At 40.1% G+C, this 22,947-nt stretch overlaps 1 protein-coding gene across 3 annotated transcripts in view; it reads left to right on the top strand.

The window, feature by feature from the left end:
* Positions 1-7,248: 7,248 nt before the first annotated feature.
* Positions 7,249-22,947, top strand: part of NECTIN3 (nectin cell adhesion molecule 3) — a 103,465-nt gene continuing 87,766 nt past the window's right edge. Inside the window, exon 1 of one of the 3 annotated variants that reach the window (XM_055126724.1) lies at positions 7,249-7,703. In XM_055126724.1, coding sequence (XP_054982699.1) covers positions 7,544-7,703 — 160 coding nt within the window. In that variant the 5' untranslated portion in view covers positions 7,249-7,543. The remainder of the gene's footprint in view (positions 7,704-22,947) is intronic. The other 2 variants (XM_055126725.1, XM_055126723.1) reach the window with 2 other exon arrangements.

Raw genomic sequence — 22,947 nt, 5'->3', positions numbered from 1 at the left:
GATCTTCTTTGGGATTTCATGTATCAGACATATTCTAAAGTCATTACATGAACTAATTTTATCCTGAAACAATATGGAGGAAGAGGAAGATATTATCCCTTTTCCTATTTTCATGCAAGGTACTAAGAATACCAGTAACTTGCTCAAGGCCACCAAGTTAGATGATTTGATGGAAAAAAAGGAAGAGTCGCTACAGAACCTTGATCTGCCTCCTTATGTGCATCTCTCTCATATGGGAGTCTTGAAATAGCTTATGAGCATTTGTTCTGAGTTAGATAACAAAGGGTTCAAGTTATAAATATAATTTCAGGTGGAAGAAATGCATAAAGATACCAGCAGAGGAACCCAAGTGTGTGGGTCCTGGGGCTGAGACCTCCAAGCCTGCTCAGATCAGGGCTGGGCTTCTTCCGCCCAGATTCCCCATTTTCCAGTAGCTAGGCGGTCACACCCAGGGACTGCCCCTGGCACCATGTAATCCCACCAAAGGCCAACATCCAGAGACTTAAACCCAAGCTCCTGGATGTCTTATAGCCTACTTCTTCCTCTGGGAGAACCTGGCAAGCTGCCAAGAGTTTCCTGCCCACATGGGAGAGCCTTGCAAACTCCCCATGGTGTATTCATATGCCAAAACCAGTAACAATGCTGGGTCTCATTCCCCTGACCCTGAAAGAGCCTCCAATGTGGCATCCTTGGGGAGGACCAGTAAAGAGAGGCTTCTAAAATCTCAGGGCTAGGACGAATGGACACATTACTGAGACCACTCGAGAAATTCAACGATCAACGGGATGATGATGATGATGATGATGATGATGATGATGATGATGATGGAAGAAACTGTTGAAACAACTATGGGAGATGGTGGCTTTTACTAAACTGATTTCAACAGCCTCCCTCCTTTCTTCCCATCCTCCCTCCCTCCCTCATACTCTCTCCCTTCCTTCCTTCCTACCTCCCCTTTGGAGCCACATGCAATTAGCTATGCTCAGGGCTTTCTTCTGGCACTATTCTCAAAGATCATTTCTGGAAACCATATGTGGTTGCAAGATATTGAGCCCAGGTAGATTATGCAAGGCGCCTTGCCCCCTGTACTGTTGCTCTGGCTCCAGATACCGAATTTATTTTTTTCAAAATCTGAATATAACAGTACAACTCTACAAATCTACCTTTCCTTTCCCTTACATTTAGCAAATATTTTTTAACTAAAGATGGCATAAAAGAAGCCATGCTGATTATAAAAACCCAAGAGCTATATAAATCAAAGGAATAATATAAAATGAAGTCAAATTATAAAATTTTCCGAGAAACTTATAAAACTATTACTTATATATTGAAAACTTTGTTATTTGATCATTTTCTACCTCCATTTTATTTTCCATGTCTTTTAAAAATATATCTTTGCTTTTACCCACGTTTTCATTTTTGAGTGCTTCCTTCGTATTCTTCATTATTTTGTTCACATGCATTTTCTCTGCTGCATCCTTCAGTTGCCTAACTCTTGGATAGTCACACTACATTTAAAACACTATGGAAACAAACTATCTTTTAAAAATACAGAAATTCCTTTTTCATTTTATCTTTTCCCTTTGTTTTATCATTGCTCATGTTCACAACTTCATTATCTTTTCATTACAAAATTTCTGCTCTATAGCCTCCCAAATCCCCTGACAATTGATTCTGGTTTACCTTTAAACTGACCTCTGAGTTTTCTGACCAACCTAATCTTGCTATTTCTCTCCTCAAAATTCTTTAATTGTTCCCATCATCTGTCAAGTAAAATGAAAAGTTATGACATTTAGAAAAAATCTGTTTACTATTGTCACCATTTTTACCTTTTCCCCTCTTCTAAAAGTAACTGAAATACCTGTTTCCAAAATACATTATATTTTTGTTATTCCACAAAGTTATTCCACAGTTATTTCAAAATAATTCCACAACTTTTCAACTTTGTCATCCTATTCTCTCTGCTTTTTACCCTTTCCATACAGAAAATTACAAGTCATTATTTAAGATGATCCAAATGGTATCTTTGATGTTAGGCCTTCCCAAGTTTCTCTTAGGGAGCCGAGGATGGCTTCAGCCTCCTATGTGGTGCTATCTTCCATTGTTTCAAGAATGTTGTTATTGTATCGATATTTGGGGTTAAGACTTGGACTTTCTGTTTCTAAGACCTATGTATATTCTAGCACACAATTCAATCATTTTTATTAAATTAAACCACCTTTTATTAAACCTGCCATAATGCAATATCATAGCCTTTCTTTCTGCCAGGATATTAGGCCCTGAAACTGTAGTCGTTGGAACTCTAGGACCCCAGAGAAATGAGCTGTGTAAGTAAAGTTAGAATTTAGAAAACTTTGTAAAATGTCTATATGTTTTCATTGTGCTTAGGAGAGAAATGCAATTATTCTTTTCCCAAATAATATTATCTTTTAGCCCCATGATTCTCAAGTGCAATCAAGCCTGTAAAATAATCACCTAAACACAAAAAACAATTTGACTTGTTTTTAACCATAAATTATTCAACCAGAAATGTATGACAATTTTAAAAAAACAAAATAATTGCCTCCATATCATCCAGATTCTTATTTCAAATCTACCTCTGCTTATCTGGATTATTGCCAGTGAAATATGGCTAATTTTGCTTAAAAATTTTTACAGGCATTAATGGATTGGTGGTTGCTCTGTGACTTTTAAAATAATAAATACATAAATAAAAACTTTTATAAAGGATTTGCGATTTTTATAAAATCTTTATAAAAAGATTTTATAAAGGATTAAAAACAGAGTACCAATCAAGACCCATCAGGCAAACACACTATGTTATAGACAGAGTTTAATAATATTGTTACAAAAGGATTGGAGGAGGCTCCCAGGCCAAAAGAGGAAGCAATGAGATAATCCAGATATGAACCACAGGAAGCTATTTCCCCCTTTATAGCTGACAAGCAAAAGGAAATGATTGGGGTTACTGGAGCACAATGGAGAAATACTACTGAACTAGGACTTGAACCTCTGAGAAGTGGGCATAGTCAGATTAATGCTGGCACCCTCAAGGGGTCACGAGGGTTCTTTGTGTATAAAAGAAGTGGAAGCTGGAATCAATTGTGAACTACCGAGTATAGGACTATTACTGTTAAAGTGAGGCTTAAAGGAGCAGGAAGCAAACAGGAATGCCATTTCCCTCCTCCTTACTTGCACCCTCCCTCCAGTGATTTCTATTGATAGAACCTACCAGGAAGTCAGATGGCCAAGATGTCAAGCAGCTTTTATGACTCTAGACTTTATATTACAAATGCTGAGTGTGGAATTGTGAATAGGAGTAGAAAGATAAGAGCTTGACAAGCAGCACTAAGAGCAGTTAAAAATCAAGTTTCTTGGGACCTGAGAGATAGAGCAGCAGGCAGGGCACTTGCTCACACACTGAGACCCAGCACCACATATGGTGCCCTGAGCACCACCAGGAATGATCCCCGAGTGCAAGCTGGGAGAAGCCCCGAGCACTGCCGGGTGTGGGTTCATCCCCTCCCCCCCCCACACACCAAAAATCAGTATTTTAACCCAAGATTCATTAATCATCTTGAAGCTTAAAACAACTCAATATGATCACTTTTTCAAGACCTTAAAACTGTCATTTAGACCTATAGCCATATAACTATAGTTAGCATCTTATCATTTACCCTGGAATATATTTGACAGATACTATTCTAAGAATTTGAGATTGAACAGTGAAAATGAAAGGTCCCTCCCTATCCTGTGGAACTGTTGACGGAAAAATAGACAATTAAATGCAGAACATGTCAGAACCCTGGTGAGAACAAGATGAAACAGGAGTTGGGGCTAGAGGTAACTCTTCCAGGCTGAGTGGTCGTAGATGATCTCAACGACAAAGTGACCCAAAGGAAATGACAGCGAAAGCAATATGACTGTATGGGGAAGATATTTTCAGCAAGAATTATTTGCATTTAGAGTCTGGTGAAGACTTTTAAGCGGGTGGACTTTTGTGGGTAAAGCAGAATTTGCATAATTCTTCCTTAGAAGGTAACTGTGATTCTAGCTAGGTAACAACTAGCTATCAAATATGGTATCAAGTCCAAACATTTCACAAATCATTGCTCATCTGTATGATGAGGAGACAAAAAGATAAACCTTCACATAGTAGGTTAAAAAAACTTGCTGACTGTAAGAGGAACTAGCTGAAGTACATAATGGCTTACCTCTACTCTGGAATACGTTGTTTTAAGGATGGTTATGAAATCCTAATAATCTCAAACTTTTCATTTGAATTGCATGAGTGTAAAAAAGGCAAATACCTTACATAATTACTTTTTTGTTAATATGTCAACCTTTGTTTTTAGTTAAGAGTTAATGAAATTTGATAATTGGCCAACAGTCTTTGAGGCAGAAAGTGGGATGGACACCATCAGTACACTTAACCCCAATCGGCATTAGGATCATGTTACTTTTGTTCAGGTAACTTCTTCATAGAAATATAAGCTTACTTTAAATCACATGCCAAGTTAACTATAATTATTGTTTCTTAAACCAGAAAGGTAAACTTATTGCAATGTTAGAAAACAAAGAACACATTACAGTGGTATAAAAATAGGTACTAGGGCTGGAGCAATAGCACAGCGGGTAGGGTGTTTGCCTTGCACGTGGCTGACCTGGGTTTGATTCCCAGCATCCCATAAGGTCCCCTGAGCATGGCCAGGAGTAATTCCTGAGTGCAGAGCCAGGAGTAAGCCCTGTGCATTGTTGGGTGTGACCCAAAAACAAAAACAAATAAACAAACAAAAGTACTACTCTCCTGTTGAAGATTTAAAAAGATAAAAATTCTGGTATTTGAAAAAAATGAGCTGTACTATTCATATTTCTCTGTAACTAGTAGTAATTCTCAATAAGAACGTTTTGGGTGGGTTGTCTTCATTTGAAGATCATGCAGTTTAAGATATTAAGAAAGTACAAATATGAAAAACTTAGTAAATTTGTTTTTAGTTTTAAGAAGAATCTTGAGATGTCAGTGTTACCTATTACAAGGCAAGCACCTGATTTTTGTAGGGAAACCAGCCCAAGTGCTGTGAAGTGTTCGTGCTTAACCTGGGTGCCTAGGTTATTCTGGCTGTCAAGGAGGAGTAAGATCAATTGTTCTCTTCCATGGTAAGTAACCATACACTTAGTCATCTCTGGCTGAAGATGCCGTATCAAAACAAATTATTAGAACATAATGCATGTATGCACATAAAACACCAGCACGGTGCTCATTTAATGCTTATAAAACAGCTATAAAAACTGCACTTTGCCTCTCCCTTCACTTTAGGTCAGATGAGTACATAATCATCGCATGCCATTAATCCAATTTCTCAAAATACGGAGGAAATATATATATTTTTTAAAGCTCCGTATCATCCTTTTGAGAAGCACTAAACCTGCTAATCCCTCAAGGTCTCTGTAGCAATTACATGCACTTCTCTCCAGCTTCTCCCCCCTCCCCCAGCCTTTGGCACCTTTTCAAGTGTTGGCTAAATTACTTTTTCTGAATGCTGGAACCATCAGGGAAGGGCTAGGGAATGAAATTGGCTAGCAGGATTAAAATTTGGTTGTTTAACATTTAACTGAGTATCAACAACGTGTTAAAGTGCTATCTAAACAGATAATTAGCTAGTTGCTGCGCAGTGGGCTGTCTAAATTTAGCACTGAAATTAGGTTTAGGGAAAGTGAAAATAGGAAAATAAATTATCTCAGGGGAAACGGTGGTGTCAGCAGTTGAGGAATGTCATAATAGCTACAATTCGTCAATTATGATCATCATCGGGGAATCTCCCGAATGATGCGGGGCAAGGTTTATTCATAAAAGTATCCTGAAATTAGGTGATAGAAAAGGAATTAGGTGGCAAACCAGAGGAAGAAGTGGGTGGAGGAAAAGGGGGATCAAATAGCGCTGGGTTGACAGGAGGCGAGGCGGAAGTTATGAAAGAAAAGCAGCGCGGTGGGCTGGGGTAGGAATGAGGTGTAGCGGTGGAAGTGGATGAAATGTTAAGACAGTGGGTGGAGGGTAGGGAGACGAGTCACTGAAAGGGTGGGCAGTTCTACGGAGGCGGCATGCAAGCTTTAGTTTAGCTCCGACAGGCGGCGAAATCCTGGCTGGATTTCCTCATTAGAGCACACTGGTGGCCATATGGGGGTGGCAGGACCCACGGGAAAGTAATGATGTTGGGTGTGAGGACTGAGGTCGGGAGTCCTCCGCCTCCGGTCGGTCGCCCTTCTGGATAGTCCCAGCTGTCCACGCCCCCTGGGTTGTGCAGCCGAGCTCGGGCCAGCGGGGCTGTGCGTGGTGGAGCTGCTGGAGAGGGCTGGGAGCGCCGCAATCCGGGGTGCGGGAGGGTCCCGGTGGAGCAAGATGCTCCCAAAGGGGGACCCCTTTCCCGAGGTTGCTTTCCCGCGTTGTGTTCAAACGCAAAAAAAAAAAAGAGAACAAAACAAAAAACCAGGCACTGAGAATAAAATGACACGTGCGAACATGCAAAGGAAACAAAACCCAAACACCACCGCACTCGAGGGCGCTCTTCTGGGGAAGGGGATCGGGCTGGGTGGGTGGCTGGGGGCAAGTCCGTGGCCTCTCCTGTGGCCAGTCGACCAGCGCGGAAAGCGGGAGCCGCGCCGGTGAAGCCGGAAAGCGGAGCCGAGCTTCTGGGGGGGAGGGTCCCCCTCTCCTCGCCCGCGTCGTTCCACCAAGCCGCCCTCCCGGAGCCGGGGGCAGAAAGGACGCGCGGGCAGCAGGGCAGCAGGCGGGGACGGGGGGGGAAGCGCGGCGGACCCAGGAAGCAGGAAGCGGCGCCGATGGCCAGTCCGGCCGACAGCAGCGGGGGCGGCGGCCCGCCCGTCCCGGTCCCCGGCCGAGGGACACCGCCGCCACCGTCCCGCCGCCCTCCGCCGGGGTCTGAGCCGGCCGCCGCGGCCCCGCGAGGGGCGGGGTGGGCGAGACCATTGGCGGGCCGGGCGGGGGGAGAGGGGGCCGGGGCGCGCTCGGGGGCGGGGCCTGTCCGCCCAGTCCCGGGGGCCGGGGGCCGGCTAGGCTTCGGGGGCGTGCGAGCCCGGCACCCGAGCGCAGAGCCGAGATTTCCGTCCGCCCCGGCCGCTCCGGAGCGGGGAGGCGCGTGCGCGGGAGGGCGTGGCGGCGGGGGGCACCCGAGGGGCGCGCGGGTTCGGCGGCCCGTCCCCCTGCCGCGCGGGCGGGGTGGTGCGTTCCGAGTTCCCAGGAGTTCCAGGCGGGCGGGTGCCGGGCGGGGGGGCGGGGAGTGGCGGCGGCGGCGGGCGGGCGGGCGGCTCCCGCCTCAGCCTCGGCAGTGGCGTCGGCGACGGCGGAGTCGAGGCAGCCGCGAGCGCTCGGCTGAGTGTCCGCCGGCGGCGACGGCCCGGGAGCCGGGAGTTGGGATCGCGCGCGCCGGACCTTCCGCCGCCGCCGCCCAGAGCCGGAGGCGCCGGGGCCGGGGCGGGGGGCAGCCCGGGCGCCGGCGAGGGAGCGGGCCGGGGGGGAGGGTAGGGAATGGCGCGGACCCCGGCGCCGGCTCCCCTGGGTCCCGGCGGCGGCCGAGCACAACTTTGCTCCGCTTCTCTGCCCGGGGCCGGGCTGCTGCTGCCGCCCCCGACGCCCCCGCCGCTGCTGCTGCTGCTCTTCCCGCTGCTGCTCTTCTCCCGGCTGTGCGGTAGGTGAAGCGGCGGGCGCGGGCGGAGGGGGCGCGCCCGGGGGGTCCCGCGGGCCGCTGCCCGGGGCTGCGCGGCGGTTGTGCGAGGCGGTTGGCGGCGCGAGCGGCGGCCGCGGACTTTGGCTGCAAACTTTTTCGCCGCGCCCGGGGCGAGGCCGGGGAAGGGCCGGGGCCGGCGTGAAGCGTCGCCGGGGCGGCTGGTGGGGCCTCGGGGCGGGGGCGGGGTGGGGACGGAGGGTTTTTGTGTTGTGTTGGGCGGACGATTCTTCCTTCTTTCTCTCTTTTTTTCTCTTTTTTGTTCCCCACGCCTCGTGCTTTGGGCGCGCCGGGCTCCTCGTGGTTCGCTCCGGGGACCGTTACTCCCCAGCTCCTTGGCGGGGGTAGCGGAGAGCGCGGGCTCGGGCCGAGATGCGGGGATGAGCCTCGGCCGCCCCCTGTTTTTTCCGCGGTGAAACTTGACCTGGGATTTCGGGTACCCTTAAGGGACCCGAGCCCGGATGGAGGAACGAAGCCTGTGGGGCTCACCCCCTGCGCGCACACACACACCGCCCCAACGAAGCGCCGCGGTACCGCACCCTGGAGCATCCCCCTTTCAAGCCCGGGGTCGGTGCTCTGCCCCCTACCCCCATTCGGCCCTGGCGGCCCCGGGATCGGTTTGCTGGGTCCGCCCTGCAGCCTTCCCGGTGTGGGACGCCCCTCACGGCTGTTGTCGGTTCCAGCCAAGCCGATTACTTCGGGACTTTGATATTGGTGTTAAAGTGCCCGATTGCCTCGGCCGCGTGCCTCTGCCCGGCACCCTCCCGCGGCTGCTGCCCGTTCTCTTTCTTCCCTGTTGGTAGGATCTTGGCACCTCGGGAAGCTCCATCCCCTTAAGTTCTGGTGTTAGGGGTCGGAGGCGGGAAGCCTGTTTGTTGAGGATCCAGGCAAAAGCCCAACCCAACCAAACGCACAACAACTAAAGCCCCTGCTTTCTTGTAAGAGATGGGCGTTAGTGATTACTAATGCATGCGGGCGATGTTTGGGAGAATAAGGCCAGCGGTCTGCGGAGCTTTCTCATCAGCTGAGAGTACTGAGCTCTGCAGGACCTTAGACGTCTTCGAGGGTTCTTGGTGGAGAGGGTGCCGGAGTCAAAATTTAAACTTCCTCAAAGATTGGTTTACCGAAGAATCTACCCCCCCCTCCCCTCCCTCCCCGTGCTACTTAAGGTTGTTGCTGAATTTCAGTGTTTTCTTATTGACATCCTAAAATCAGAAGTTTTACTAGTATTTATTAAAAGGAGAGGTATGTGTGGATTTCTTGGATAGTGTGATTTAGAAAAAAAGAGAATTCTGTGTCAGGTTCTGAGAGGAGGGAGGTTTCAAGAGATTAAGTGCCCGTAATACAGGCTGACACTTCCCCTCCTAGTAAACTGTATTTCAAGCTCTGCAGTGAAAGTTTCTGATTTACAGTGTAATAAATGACATGTTATCTAGTACGCGTTGTTTCTGTAGATTGCTTTCCAAATATTGGTTCCGAGGTGCAATTCTGAATGCTTATTGATGCAAGATTCTGTATTGAATTTGTGAATTGTTCTTTTCCATTCAGGGATGTGGATTAGTTAGGTGGGAGGGAGTTGGAGGGAAGTGTTAACAATTAACTATCCTGATTTAGATTGTGATTAAAGACTGAAAAGAGTATTATTTGTGGCTCCAGTGAAAGCTGAGCTAGGCAAAGCCCTGTGGAAGACTGAAGCTAGGTCATATGTACAATTAATACAAGGAAATAGAATTCCAGCAATACTTTTGAGTGTTTGTGCAAGACAAGTGTTGATTACTTTTTGAAGTAACTCTGGTTTTCACATTGAAAAAAAAATATATAAAAGTTTATCGATAATGTACTGTTGGAAGGACTTTAGAGTCCCCAGAATCCAAACAGTGTAGGCAATGGTATTGTGAATTAGTGTAAGTGTAAATTGAAGTTTTTAAGCAAAACTCTGCTTGTAGTTGTAGAGACAGACACTAGCTTTGTGTTACTGTGCACTGCTCATTTACAGAACTTCCTATTTTGGCTTATAGTGTTATAACACCTTACTTTGTGAATCCTTATGACAAGTTTTTTTTCTTCCTTCAACCTTTCTCTTTTTAGAATTCAGTCTTTGAGTAGGGCATAGTCTTTGAGTAGGGCACAGTCTTATGAATGCTTAGTAAGAAATTAGATTTTTTAAATCTAACCTGTTAATCGATCTGACACTCAGAGTACTAATTACCGGGTTAGGCATGTGTTAGTTTGAGTAGTCAGTTTGTAAAGTTTAGTATTTACAAGAGATGACTATTGACTCATTAATCATAATGATTTATTTACATCACATGAAGGTTTTCTTTTTACTATTTTTGATTTGTTACTTACATTTAGCTTTGTCCCAATTGCGCTTGGCTTCTGTAGTATTAACACATGATAATTTTTAAATCACGTTTACTTAACTGCTAAAAAAACCTCCCAACTAATACAATTGATATTCTGGTATATATAAAAAATTTACTATAGGTGTACTATGTGAGGTTACTGTCTTATTTGAAGAATTGAACTTTTAAAATGAAAATTTTGCAAGTTGACACACTACTAGTTTTTTTTTTTAAGTTTAAGCCTAAGACATTCTTAGATATAAAAGTCAAGGGAACTGGACTTACAGCATCATCTAATGGGATGAATCTTGTTTCATTTAATTTGTGATTCTGTATTTCATTCTCATGAGAATTCATAGTAGATAAGATTGATCTCACTTTTCCTTCTAACCTATTTGAAGCTTGTGTGTTTGGTGGGGGGGTGTTGGGGAGGTGGGGGTGGGCCACTGATGGTGCTTACAAACTTTCATGAGAGAATGTGACCTTATGAAAGAGATGTCTAGTATTGGTGAAAGAAAAGATAGACTAGTTGACCATTGTTAAGATTCTGTTTGAGTATAGGATACTATCATTCTACTTTCAGCAAGGTTTTTATGTCAAGGTGGAAATTGAAGCTTATAGAAAAGATGATCTATGATAATTGAACGAACCCTTGACAGCAGTTCCAGTACTTTATGTGTTCCTGGTATATGATACATACTTGAGGATATAAAACTTGAATAAAGCTAGTCCTGATTTCAAAGAGCCTGCTGCATAGTGAAAAAGATAATAGCTGGTTATTGGACAGATTAATGTTCACCATAGAAATCTTTATGAGGTATACTATGCAAGTGGGATACCTCACCCATTAGATAACCATACTGAATGTGAATTGAGGATGAGAAAGTATTTTCTCAAGTATCTCTGAGCGAGATAGTCTAAGTGAGGGTAGTAATAAGGTTGTAGGTGATACAACTTTGTATTCTCTTTCTCTGGTTTAATTGTAAATTGGCAGGTTGAGTCTGTAAAAGACTGCCACTATAAATTGTTGGGCAAGTTAACATTAGTAACCTTAAGGTTTCCTTGTGCAAAAGAAGAGATAAGCTACTGCCTTATGGAGTTCATGTGAGGATTAAATGAAAGAAGAAAACACAGTGCAGAAATACAGTAAACACCCAACTATTAGCATTTATTATATTGTACATTGTTAGTCAGCCAACCTTGTGTTATTAAATTCTGCCCTGATGTCTTAAATAATTGAGTTTTAGAGTTAATTGACTTGTATTTGCTCTTTATATCTTTACTGACTGTAGAGGATCCTTAGTACTTAAGTCATTGTTAAATTTATTTCAAATAAATATAGTGGGGAATTTTCAGAATATTGGGGAATAATGAAATTAACTCAACTGTGTAATTGTATGGAACCCGGTTGAATCACTTTAATGATGGCAAAATCGTTTTTGGTCTGCAGTTTCATAAGGTCACTTAGAGTGTCAGTGATTATTGAAAATGTGGAGTTTGGAAAAGGGAGTCAGTTTCACTTATATTTTATCTAGTAACTGAAAATATCAGTTTGGAACTTACAATACATATAGCCCATATATATGTTTTTACATCTTAAACAAATGTAGTTGAATAGTTAATCAAATTTTTACATTTTTAACAAGCAAAAAAGACCAAACCTTTTTTTTCTTGCACTTAGCTACAATATCAGAAGTAAGCGTATAAAAAAGCTTGGCAATTATTTGTGTGTTTGTGTATATGTTTGTGTGTGTGTGTGTGTGTGTGAGAGAGAGAGAGAGAGAGAGAGAGAGAGAGAGGTGATTCAGCAGCTCTGATTTACATTTTGAGTCTATAGTTAAGGAGAAAATGCTTTGGATATTGGCTTTTATTTAAAAAATGAAGACAAGTTAGCTGAACTTGTCTATAAAAGACTTGTATATAAAAGATGTGGCATTACTTTATATGCTACAGATAATATAATTTTATACTATAGTTAAATAACCCTTAAATTACTAGTGGAATGATCACTAGGGATGGTTTTACATCATTGATGTCATATTTTTGATTACTTATTTTTAATCTAAACTTTCTAAAGTCTTGAATTTATATCCTTTCCTGGATTTAATTAAACATTTTAAAAAGTTCTCACATAGTCTATTCATTTATTAAAATAAAGTTTATTAAAAACTTTATCAAATATGAGCCTAAACTTTTTCTAAATGATTAAGTGCAGTGGAATTTTAATAATTTCAAATTTAATGGGAACTCATTCTAATGATCTACATATAGCCGTAATTCTAGATATAGTCATAATTCAGGCCCTATAGTTGTATAGAAGGAGTTATATTGGTTACTTAGATTGTTAATTTCACATTTTCTTTAAGATAGCACCCTTGGATTTTAAAATTTATTTATTTATTTATTTGTATTCTGACTCTAACATATTTTGCTAATTAAAATGAATAGGAAAGAATTACCTGTTGCTTTATGAGTTTATATTCAGAGGCTGGAATTTAAGTCATATATAATAACATACCAAGTCCCAATTAGAAAATGACAGTATGCTTTTGGCACTTCAGATAGGGTTATTTTGTAGTTGTAAATGTAAATGACACAGATGACTGTAGATAGTAGACATTATTATAATATCTTAAAAGAACCTTCATTTGGCTTCCTTTAATGATTTCAAACATTCAGATTTATTCTTAAAGAGGTCAATTATTGTACCCAGGAGAGGCTCAGCCCCCTGGAGTTCTTTCAGAAGAAAAACATTTTATAAGAAGGAGGGAGGGTTTATACAGCACTTTTCTTGTTCAGGTAGCCAGAGTTAACAAAGCAGTCTTTGCGGATGGGTTAATACCACAATTACTAGAGAATTATTTTCAAAACAACAATTCCAGCCACTTCCATAGACTTGCTGAATCAAATGGTTTTTGCGAAAAGGGTGGGGAGTCAAATCAGGGGATTGGAACTTCTGGATTATGAGGGTTTTTATCTTCAGATGATTCTTTCTTCCCTTAACAAGCACTGTTCATTTCAGTATTTTTATTAATGATTTGACCTCTTGTATTGGGTGTTCTCATGTAGGCTGCTCTATTTCTTTTTGTATCCCAATTTCTTAGCATAAAACACTTGATTTATTGAAAGAGTTTAGCAATCAAGTCAAATTTAGTCTAAAAGCAGCGCTGTCCAATGGAAATATGAGCTATATTCATAATTTTGAACGTTATCCTCATGCAACATTTACAACAATGGTGATAATAGTTTTATATATATTTATAAACAAAATTTGTATATTAGTAGAAATATAAAATAATTCACACATTTATATTAACTCAATATTTTACATTGTCTTGAAAATATTTTGTGAACTTTACTCCTACAGATTGCTATTTGGACAAAGTATTTTATGTGCTAGAATGCCAAGTATGACTGGTGACTACCAAACTATCTAAAATTATGTTAAGTAGTTCTGAAACTGATCATTGTTTCTGAAGCAATAACTTTCTCTATTCTCAACTTAAGGGCATAAAATGCCATTACTTTTCCTTCCTGTTAGTCAAATTAGAAATGTCCAGTTTGAGATAAATTTTCTCTGAAGCCTTTACCACTTCCCCCAGAGAGCTTTTTTTCTTTTCTAAAGTACGCTATGTGCTCATTATATAATATTAAATTATGAATTATTTTGTGACGTATATTCTTAACAGGAAAGTCTTTACATCAGGCTTTGCTGTATCTATGGAGTAGATTCCTCTGTCCCTCTCAGAGAGCCTAGCAAACTACCAAGAATATCCCGCTCGCATGGCAGAGCCTGGCAAGCTCCCCGGGCGTATTCAATATGCCAAAAACAGTAACAAGAAGTCTCACAATGGAGACATTACTGGTGCCCAATTGAGCAAATCGATGAGCAATGGGATAACAGTGACAGTGACAATATCTTCTACTGGCATTTTTTAGAGGAAAACCAGAAATTTTAATGAAAATATTATGTGAGGCCTATAAAATAACTGGAAATGGAATACACTATAGGAAACGCTGATGCCTAGATCACCCTTGACAGCAGAATACAGGGAGGAGTTCCTAGAAGGAAAGAAATGATGGGTGGGAGTGAGGGAAGTGAGAAGAGGTGGATTTGGAAGTATGGCGGGGAGGGGTTAGGGGCTGTGAGCATACACCAGTGGTGTAGAGGAGTGGTGTAACTAGATATCCAAACCACAGCATTATAACAGTGGAATCAGGAGACCCAAATAACAGTGGAATCAGGAGACCCAAACCACAACAATTAAGCTTTAAAATGTGCCTGTCAAAGATGCAGCCTGGGAGGGGCTGGTGTGATAGCACAGCAGGTAGGGCGTTTGCCTTGCACGTGGCTGACCCGGGTTCCATGCCCGGCATCCCGTATGGTCCCCTGAGCACCGCCAGGGGTAATTTCTGAGTGTAGAACCAGGAGTTAACCCCTGTGCATTGCCGGGTGTGACCCAAAAAAAGCAAAAAAAAAAAAACGAACCAAAAAACAGATGCAGTCTGGGAGACTTGCTGGGGATGGTAGCTAGGGAACTGGAGCAGTGATGGAGAGAAGTTGACAGTAGAAGTGGGACTGGTGCCAGGACATAATATGCCTTAAACTTTCTAAACCACAGTGTCCTAATAATTCTTTTTAAGTAGTAGGATCATTTTCATTTATGACTGTTACCGGTAATAGGCATTATCATCATTATTAAAAGATTAGGTTATTTTTGAAAATTAATAGATATTTTTAATTTAGTCATAGCAACTGTGTATTAGATTGATTTATTTTGTACCTGTCCTGTCATAAACTATAAATTTGATTTGATTTTGATTTAAAATGAAAATAGTTGTAGTCATTCAGTTAAATATTTAATCATATAAACTATCTAAATATAAAATACAGTTAGAAATTTCCTATTTACAAAATATAAATGCCAAGATTTTCCTTAAGCTTCAGTTACATATTTTTTTGCCCCCCCCCCCTCGTGGGGTGGTGTTGGGATGCCTTCCAATCCCACTGGTGATTCTTAGCTAACAGACCAGTGATTGCGTGGAATGTGCACTGCAGGTACGTGGAATTGAACACGGGCTTGGGCCATGCTAGGCAGGTGCCCTCACTGCTTAACTGTCTCTGAGCTCCCCTCAGTTTGTATTTTATTGAAGAGCTTGAAGCAGGCGTTTTATAGTACTAACACTTTGATGTTGTAGGGTGCAGGGGGCTGGATCATGGTATGTCTAACTAACATTAATGGTTACAGCAGGGCCTGTAACTATTAAAAGGTAAAAGGTAAAATATTCACTACCAACAAAACCTCAAGAAGCATATCCAAATAATACAGTTGTTATTGACTATCAATTTTGATAATAGCTTTCCATTCCTATAAGCAGTTATGTTGTGAATAAACTATTTTGATTGTTGTTTTTGTCTGTTTTTTTTTGCTTTTTTTGCTTTTTGAATCACACCCAGCGATGCTCAGGGGTTACTCCTGGCTTTGCACTCAGGAATTACTCCTGGTGGTGCTTGCGGGACCATATGGGATGCCGCGGATCGAACCCGGGTCGGCCGCATGCAAGGCAAACGCCCTACCCGCTGTGCTATCGCTCCGGCCCGTCTGTTTTTTAAAAGCAGAATTAACTTATAATTGTAATAGTTCTGTAGCACTGTTGTCCTGTTGTTCATCGATTTGCTCGAGCGGGCACCAGTAACATCTCCATTGTGAGACTTGTTACTGTTTTTGGCATATTGAGTACACCATGGGTAGCTTGCCAGGCTATGCCGTGTGGTACTCCTCTTTCAAGGAGTACTACTGCATTTTTCACTGTAGCACAGTGTTGGAAGGTTTTACTACATTTTAAAGTTGGGTTTGACTATGTTTGAAAAACTGAGTAACAGAAAAAGAAGGAGTATCAAGACTACTATAATTAATGAACATTAATATTAATGAAGATATTAATGTTAATGAAAATACCTACTTTTAGCAAGAAATAAAACTGGATTTATTCATTTTTTGTGTTTAATATATATTTGCAGTTTTAATGAGAAAACTTTCAGCTTTTGATTTGTAAAAGTTAGCAGCTGTAATGATTATTTTGAAGCCATTCTTTTTTAAAATCAAATTAATTTTCTATAATGGAATCTTGCATTGATATATTTTGGTTATATTTATAATTAATAGTGAAAAGTTTAAGTAGCAGATATAATTTGTATATAGTATGCCAACAAATCTCTACTAAGAGCTTTTCATCTTTACAGCACCTGTTAAAATATAAGAATATCTGTAGATCTCTAAGACAAAAATAATTTTCTCTGAGAGTATTGCTGTTGCTTTGCTGCCCTCTACAGTCATCTGAAATAGGCACTCTAGGGTTTTGTATTGTTAGATGATTAAAATACTTCTCTTGAGCTGTTAGCTTTAAATTTTAGGAGTGGGTTGAATAATGTTAGAATAGGACGAGTTACAACATTTGAGCTTTAATTGTAATATTAAAAAAGTAAATGACTTACATATACAAGAGGGGACTATCAATCAGGTAATATGTCACAGAGCACAATGTATTGAGTAAAATAAGAGTACGAACTCGGTGACTGCTCCTAAGCTTATAAGCTCATTTGTGACATGGTTTACAAAATATTAAAATATAGAAAAAAATAAGACTTAGAATAGTCGCCAGAATATCTAGTTTATCTGTACATAGATTATGTAATGTATTTTAGATTGGATCTGTATTAATAGATTGCAGTGATTTTTAAAAAAATATTATAAACAGTATTTAAAAGTATTACTAATTATTTGCAGGCATATACAATTTGTGATACTGGTATTTTGATCTTTATATCTAGAGACCTTGCTACTTGTTTTATTTCTGTTGAGTTTTAGGGTTTTTCCCTTATACAGTCACATCATATAAGTATGGAAAGTCTTATTTCTATCCTTTTTTTTATATTTATAGTTTTTTCCTTTGCTTATAGCATTGACTGGTACCTTTACAGTGCTGATAAATTATGCAGATAAGACTGCTGTGACTGTAGGTATTGTTATTCCATAACTAAACTCAGATTTTTAAAAAGCTTAGCATTTCAAATTTGAATAAAATTTTTTTGCTGTGTGGCTATTTCACATTTTCATCTTTTGCTCTAGGAACGCTTATAGATTTAGAAAGCTTTTTATTCTATTTTTCAAATGCTTTATCTTAGTTTTAACATGATTATTGGTTTCCTTTTTTTATAATGAAGTGACATCTAGAAAATAATGAACAGTTTTGTGTTTACAGAATAATTTAATTTTGGTGAATATATTCTTTTATTGTATTGTTGGGTTAGACAACTATTACTTTCCCCGTAAAACATATGTGAATTAAATTGGTTGATAGTTTTTCATTCTTAAAATGTCCTTGACAAGTTTTGATATTCAGGTCAAGGACTCAGAAAAATTAAGGTGTTGCATATTTATAAATTTTAAGAGTTTAGTATTGTCATTGTTTAGTTGGTAAAAAGCTGTTTGTAGCTAGAGTATTTATGAGAACGATTTTCAGGCATACCTAGCAGTTCTCAGAGTTTATTCCTTGTTCTGCTCAGGGCTTACTCCTTGTAGGTTTTGGGAGACCATAATGATGGCCCACGAATCTAACTGGATTGACTGCTTGCAATGCATTCACCTTACCGGCTGCAACATTTCTGGACCCACTTCCTTTTTTTATTGTACAATTAAGCTCAGTGATTTTTTTTTTCTGATCATGGCATTATAGGTATGGCAGTGTATAAATGTTTCAAAAGCATTTAAAATTGTCGTGAAATTTTTTTATAATTCCATTTATTTTGGGATTTATTACTTAAAACATGAGAATTACCTTATTTTTATTTTAATTTTGTCAAAGACTTGTTCTGATTCAGGTTTTGCCATGCAGTGTGAGTTCAGTTTTGGCATGTCTACCTATACATGAAAATATAATTTCATTGCTGGATTTGTTGGAATGATTTTTCTAATTATGTATGTATATGCCTCAGAGTAAATTGATTTGTTACCCTTTCTGATTTGTTACCCTTTCTGTTCTTTTCTCTGTGTTTTTAGTTAATTGCTCACATATATAGTAGCTCTGTAGCACTTGTTGATGAGTGGGTACCTGTAATGTCTCCATTGTGAGACTTGTTACTGTTTCTGGCATATTGAATACACCAGGGGTAGCTTGCCAAGAGGGATGGAGGCTCTCCAAGAGGGATGGGTGCATGCAAGGCAAATGCCCTACCCGCTGTGTTATGGTTCCAGTCCACACATACATAGTAAAATCATAATTCATACGTTAGATTTGTTCACTTTTTTATTTTGGGAAACTTAGCTCTGTAGAGTTTGAGTCTTAGGAGGTAAGTTCAAATTTGCAATTGTTATATCTTTCTTGAACTTGACTTATCATAAAATAGCAATCCGTCTGAAAGTGCTCCTCTTAAAGTGTACTTCATTGGATTTCAATTTATAATTGCATTAGGTTTTTTTAGTATATACAGTTAACTAAATTATGTACATACTTGGGTTTAAATCTACTGTTTCTCTCATTGATTAATTCATATTTTCATTGCTCTTCTTTGTTTAACTTAATTTTGTTTGATGGATTTGGGGGGCATCGTCTGCTGGTGCACAGGGCTTGCTTACTCCAGGCTCTGTGCTCAGGGATCACCACTGGTGGTCCTCAGAGTGACCATATGCAGTACCTGGGATTCAAACAGGGTTCAGCCATGTGCAAGGCAAGCACTTTAAATACTTGAATCTTCATATTGTTACCATCTGGAATTATATTTCTTCTGCCTGGGACATCCTGGTATTTAGTGTGAGTAAACTTTGCTCGCTTTTTTCTGCTGTTTCTGTTTGGGCATCCTAAGGAGTGCTCAGGATGCCCAGGGTCCACCAGTGATACTCTGATGCTGATGATTCGGTGCTAGCGCATAAGCAGCATCCCCTGACTGTGCTATGCTAAGGTCGCACATGGGCTCTGCCAGCCCTACTTTGTGTCTCCAGATCCAGCCCTGAAGATGCTTGGTGGTTTTCAGGGTCACCTTTAGCTGTGTGGTGCCAGCATGGGGAAAGAGCTGGATCTAACACTCTCTCGCCTTAATAGCTCTCCATTTTATTTCTTTTGTTTTTCCCTTTTTGTCTGCTATTTCCATATTCTCTTTAAAAATCTACAACTCTATTGATAATTCACCTGCCATGCATTTACTGATTTAAGATAAGCAGTTCAGCAAGTTTTAGGAATTTTTCAGAATTGTACATTTATCACCTACCCAATACTTGGCAGCCATTAATTTATAGATTTTCCTATTATACAAATTTCATATAAATATTACAAAATTTGTAGTCTTTCGTGTCTAGATTAGTTCATCTAGTATAATTATTTCATGGACTATGCGTAGTGTAGTTAAATTTTTTTTGTGCTATTCCATTTTATGGTTATATCATTCATATATTAGTTGAATGAATAGTTATTTCGGGGGATATTATAAAGAATGCTGCCATCAGATTTTATCTCCCAAGTTTTTATGTGGGTGGATGTTATTTCATAATATGGGTATTTTTCCTAGTAGTAGAATGCCTGAGTCTTGTGGTAACTATGACCTTTGTTTCCTACAGTGGCCATACTTTTAGGTAGCAGTGGAGGTGACTTCTTCTTAAAATCTATTTGTATTATTTCACTTTTTGGTTGTAGCATCCTAGCTACATGATAGGTTATTATTTTGATTTGCATGTCCCTGGTGGTCATGATGTTAAGCAAATTTTCAAGTATTTATTGACCATTTACATGTTCTTTCAAGACATAGCCAGAACTTTTGCTTATTTTTCAGTTGTATTACTTTCATTTTTACTATTAAGTTGTGCGAGTTTATTTTCTGTTTCAGTCTTTCAGGCTGGATGAAATTTTTCATTTTTGGATGGTTTCTATTTTAGCACAAATATTTAAAATTTTCTTTTATTTTATTTGGACTGGAGCAATAGCACAGCGGGTAGGGCGTTTGCCTTGTACGCGGCTGACCCGGGTTCAATTCCTCCATCCCTCTCGGAGAGCCCGGCAAGCTACTGAGAGTATCCCTCCTGCACGGCAGAGCCTGGCAAGCTACCCATGGCGTATTCGATATGCCAAAAACAGGAACAACAAGTTTCACAAATGGAGATGTTACTGGTGCCCGCTCGAGCAGATGGATGAGCATTGGGGTGCAGTGACAGTTTTTTCTTTAAAAAATATCTTTGCAAAAAAAAATATATCTTTGCTGCTAGTAGTTTTGGTGTCTAAACCCATTATTTAAAAAAGGCTTTGACATTTTTGTGAAAATTTGTTGCTGAATTCTAGACATTTATCTAGTTTTAGCTTTTACTTTCTGAGGGAAGGAACACAGCTTCTTTTGAGAGTGGTGATTTGGCCTCACCTGATGGTACTCAGAGTCTGTTCCTGACTGTGCTGAGGGGCAACTCTGGTGGTACTTGGTGAATCACACATAGCACTAGGAATTGAACCAGGGTTAGCCACATGCAGTGCAACTGCCTTTAATCTATGTACTGTTTTTACTAGCCCCTTCATTTTTTATTAGATGGGTGTTCAGTTGTTGGTAACTGTTCATTAAATGATTAGTTTTCCGTTGAATTATCTTGGCATGTAATAATTCACATTATTGGGTCTTTTGGGGAGGGGGCATACCCACTGGTACTCAGGGCTTTTGTCTCTGAGCTCAAGGGGGTCTGCTGTGCTTGGGGTGGGGGATGGAATCTCAGTGGTGCTGGCACTTGAATTGGGTTGGCTGAATACTAGCTAAGTGCCTTAATCCCTATACTTTCTCTCTGGCTTCTCAGCAGTCTTTTTAAAAAGTCAGTTGACCATTAACGTGAATGTTTACACTGGACTTCATGTATTGTTCTCAGAATCTACATGTCTCAGTTATAGTTCTACAGTTTTGACTACAGCAGCTCTTCTACATGTTTTTATTAGTTTGGCAAGTTGAATTTTGAAATGTTAATATTCCAACATTTTGGGGGGTGGAGAGGGGACTGTTTGGTCTCTGTAATTTCTGTAAGTATTTAAGATGAATCTGTTAGATTTGGCAGTGATGCCAGGTGTGATTTGAATACAGATTATGTTGGATGTGATTAGTTTAGGGAATATTATTGTATTCTTTTAATTTTTTTAGTTTCTTTTAGCTGTATTTTATAATTTTCATATAATTTTTGTACTTCATTGGTAAATTAAAATTTGTTATCTTGATGGCTAGTTAATATTGCAGTACAGTCACATATTGCCATTGTATTTGTATCTTACAACTTCAGTGAACTTTTATTAGCTCCTGTGTGTGTGTGTGTGTGTGTGTGTGTGTGTGTGTGTGTTTGTTTCTTCTGGGCCACACTCAGCAGTGCTCAGGGCTTGCTCCTGCCTCAGTACTCAGGGCTTCGGGAACCATATAGAGTGCTGGAGATCAAACTTGGGTTGACCACTTGCAAGGCATATGCCCTATCCATTGTATTATTGTTTTGGTACCTCAAGGATAATATTTGAAAAGGATTTTATATATTCAGGGGCATGTATTCTATAAATCATTTTTTTTGGTGGATATATTTGCTGGGAATGATAGTGTACTCTACCACTGAGCTACATATATAACTCCTTAAAATTTTATTTGCATGCTTTTTATTTCACTATTATGACTTTTCTATCATTAAATAGTATAGTATTAGTCATGAATTTTTGTAGATATCTATTATTGGGTTCAGAGAGCATTTGATTTTTCTTTTTTACTAATCGCTATTTTTTTGCTAGTTGTTTATATATATGTGTATATATATACGTGTATATATATGTGTGTATATATATGTGTGTGTATATATATGTGTGTGTATATATATGTGTGTGTGTATATATATATATATACATGTTTTAAACTATGGATGTTTCTTCCTGGCTACCATTAGTTCTGTATGTCATTCTCTGAAAGAGCTTAGTACTGATAGAATTGAAGATCTTTCTGTGTACTTCTGTTGCATAATCATAAAAATAGGAGTTGATTTCTAATATCTATTACTTGAGTGTCACATTATTAACACCTAAAAGATTCTTTCTTGCATTTTAAAAGTATTTCATATCCTTTCAGGAGACAAACTGGTTATTTGGGGGAAATGTATCTCAAATTTAGTAATTTCGACAATAGAAAAACTGCAGTACTTTGTGCTCAGGCTGAAAGTAGCTAATCATGGACAGATTTCGAAGGGGTTCAGACTTGTTGAGATGATGTGGCTCAGCTCATTCTGTAACTGGCAAGACTAAAACTATCCTGAAGCTTTTGGGTAAAGAATAAGCTATATTCTGTGAGGGTGAGTGTGTAACGGGACTTCTGGGAGGGTGGACCCTCAAGGCTGTGTGAGCTACATGCAAGGAGACTTCTGAGAAAAGGTCCTTGCACACCATGACTGCAGAGAGGGGTGGACTGTATATGGTATCCTCGTAGCTGTACTGGCTTTATCCATTGTTCTCATGATCACACTGAAAGCTCTTCCTAGTCTGTGCCGGGCATAGAAGGAGATCCTCAGGCAATAGCTCCGTAATGCTATCTCTGGACACAGGTTAACATCATATTTATTTTAAGGGAGAAATACTATAATTTGTCATAATGCATAGATGAAAGATACATTTGTAGCTGAAAGGCAATAATTGGATGACACATAAAAGTTCATGTCATATACTTTAAAAATGAGTTCCTACTTAAAAAGGAGTTAACTACAATAAGCATAATTGTATTTCTTATATTAAAACCATAAGAAATGAAAGTTCTATATGCTTCTGTTAAAACTTCGAGAGTGAGGTTGATGCAATAAACATTAAAATTTAAATATTTAGAAAGAGGG

This window comes from Sorex araneus, chromosome 2, assembly GCF_027595985.1.
Source record: "Sorex araneus isolate mSorAra2 chromosome 2, mSorAra2.pri, whole genome shotgun sequence".
Taxonomy (NCBI): Eukaryota; Metazoa; Chordata; class Mammalia; order Eulipotyphla; family Soricidae; genus Sorex; species Sorex araneus.
This window is presented reverse-complemented; position numbering and strand designations above follow the sequence as displayed.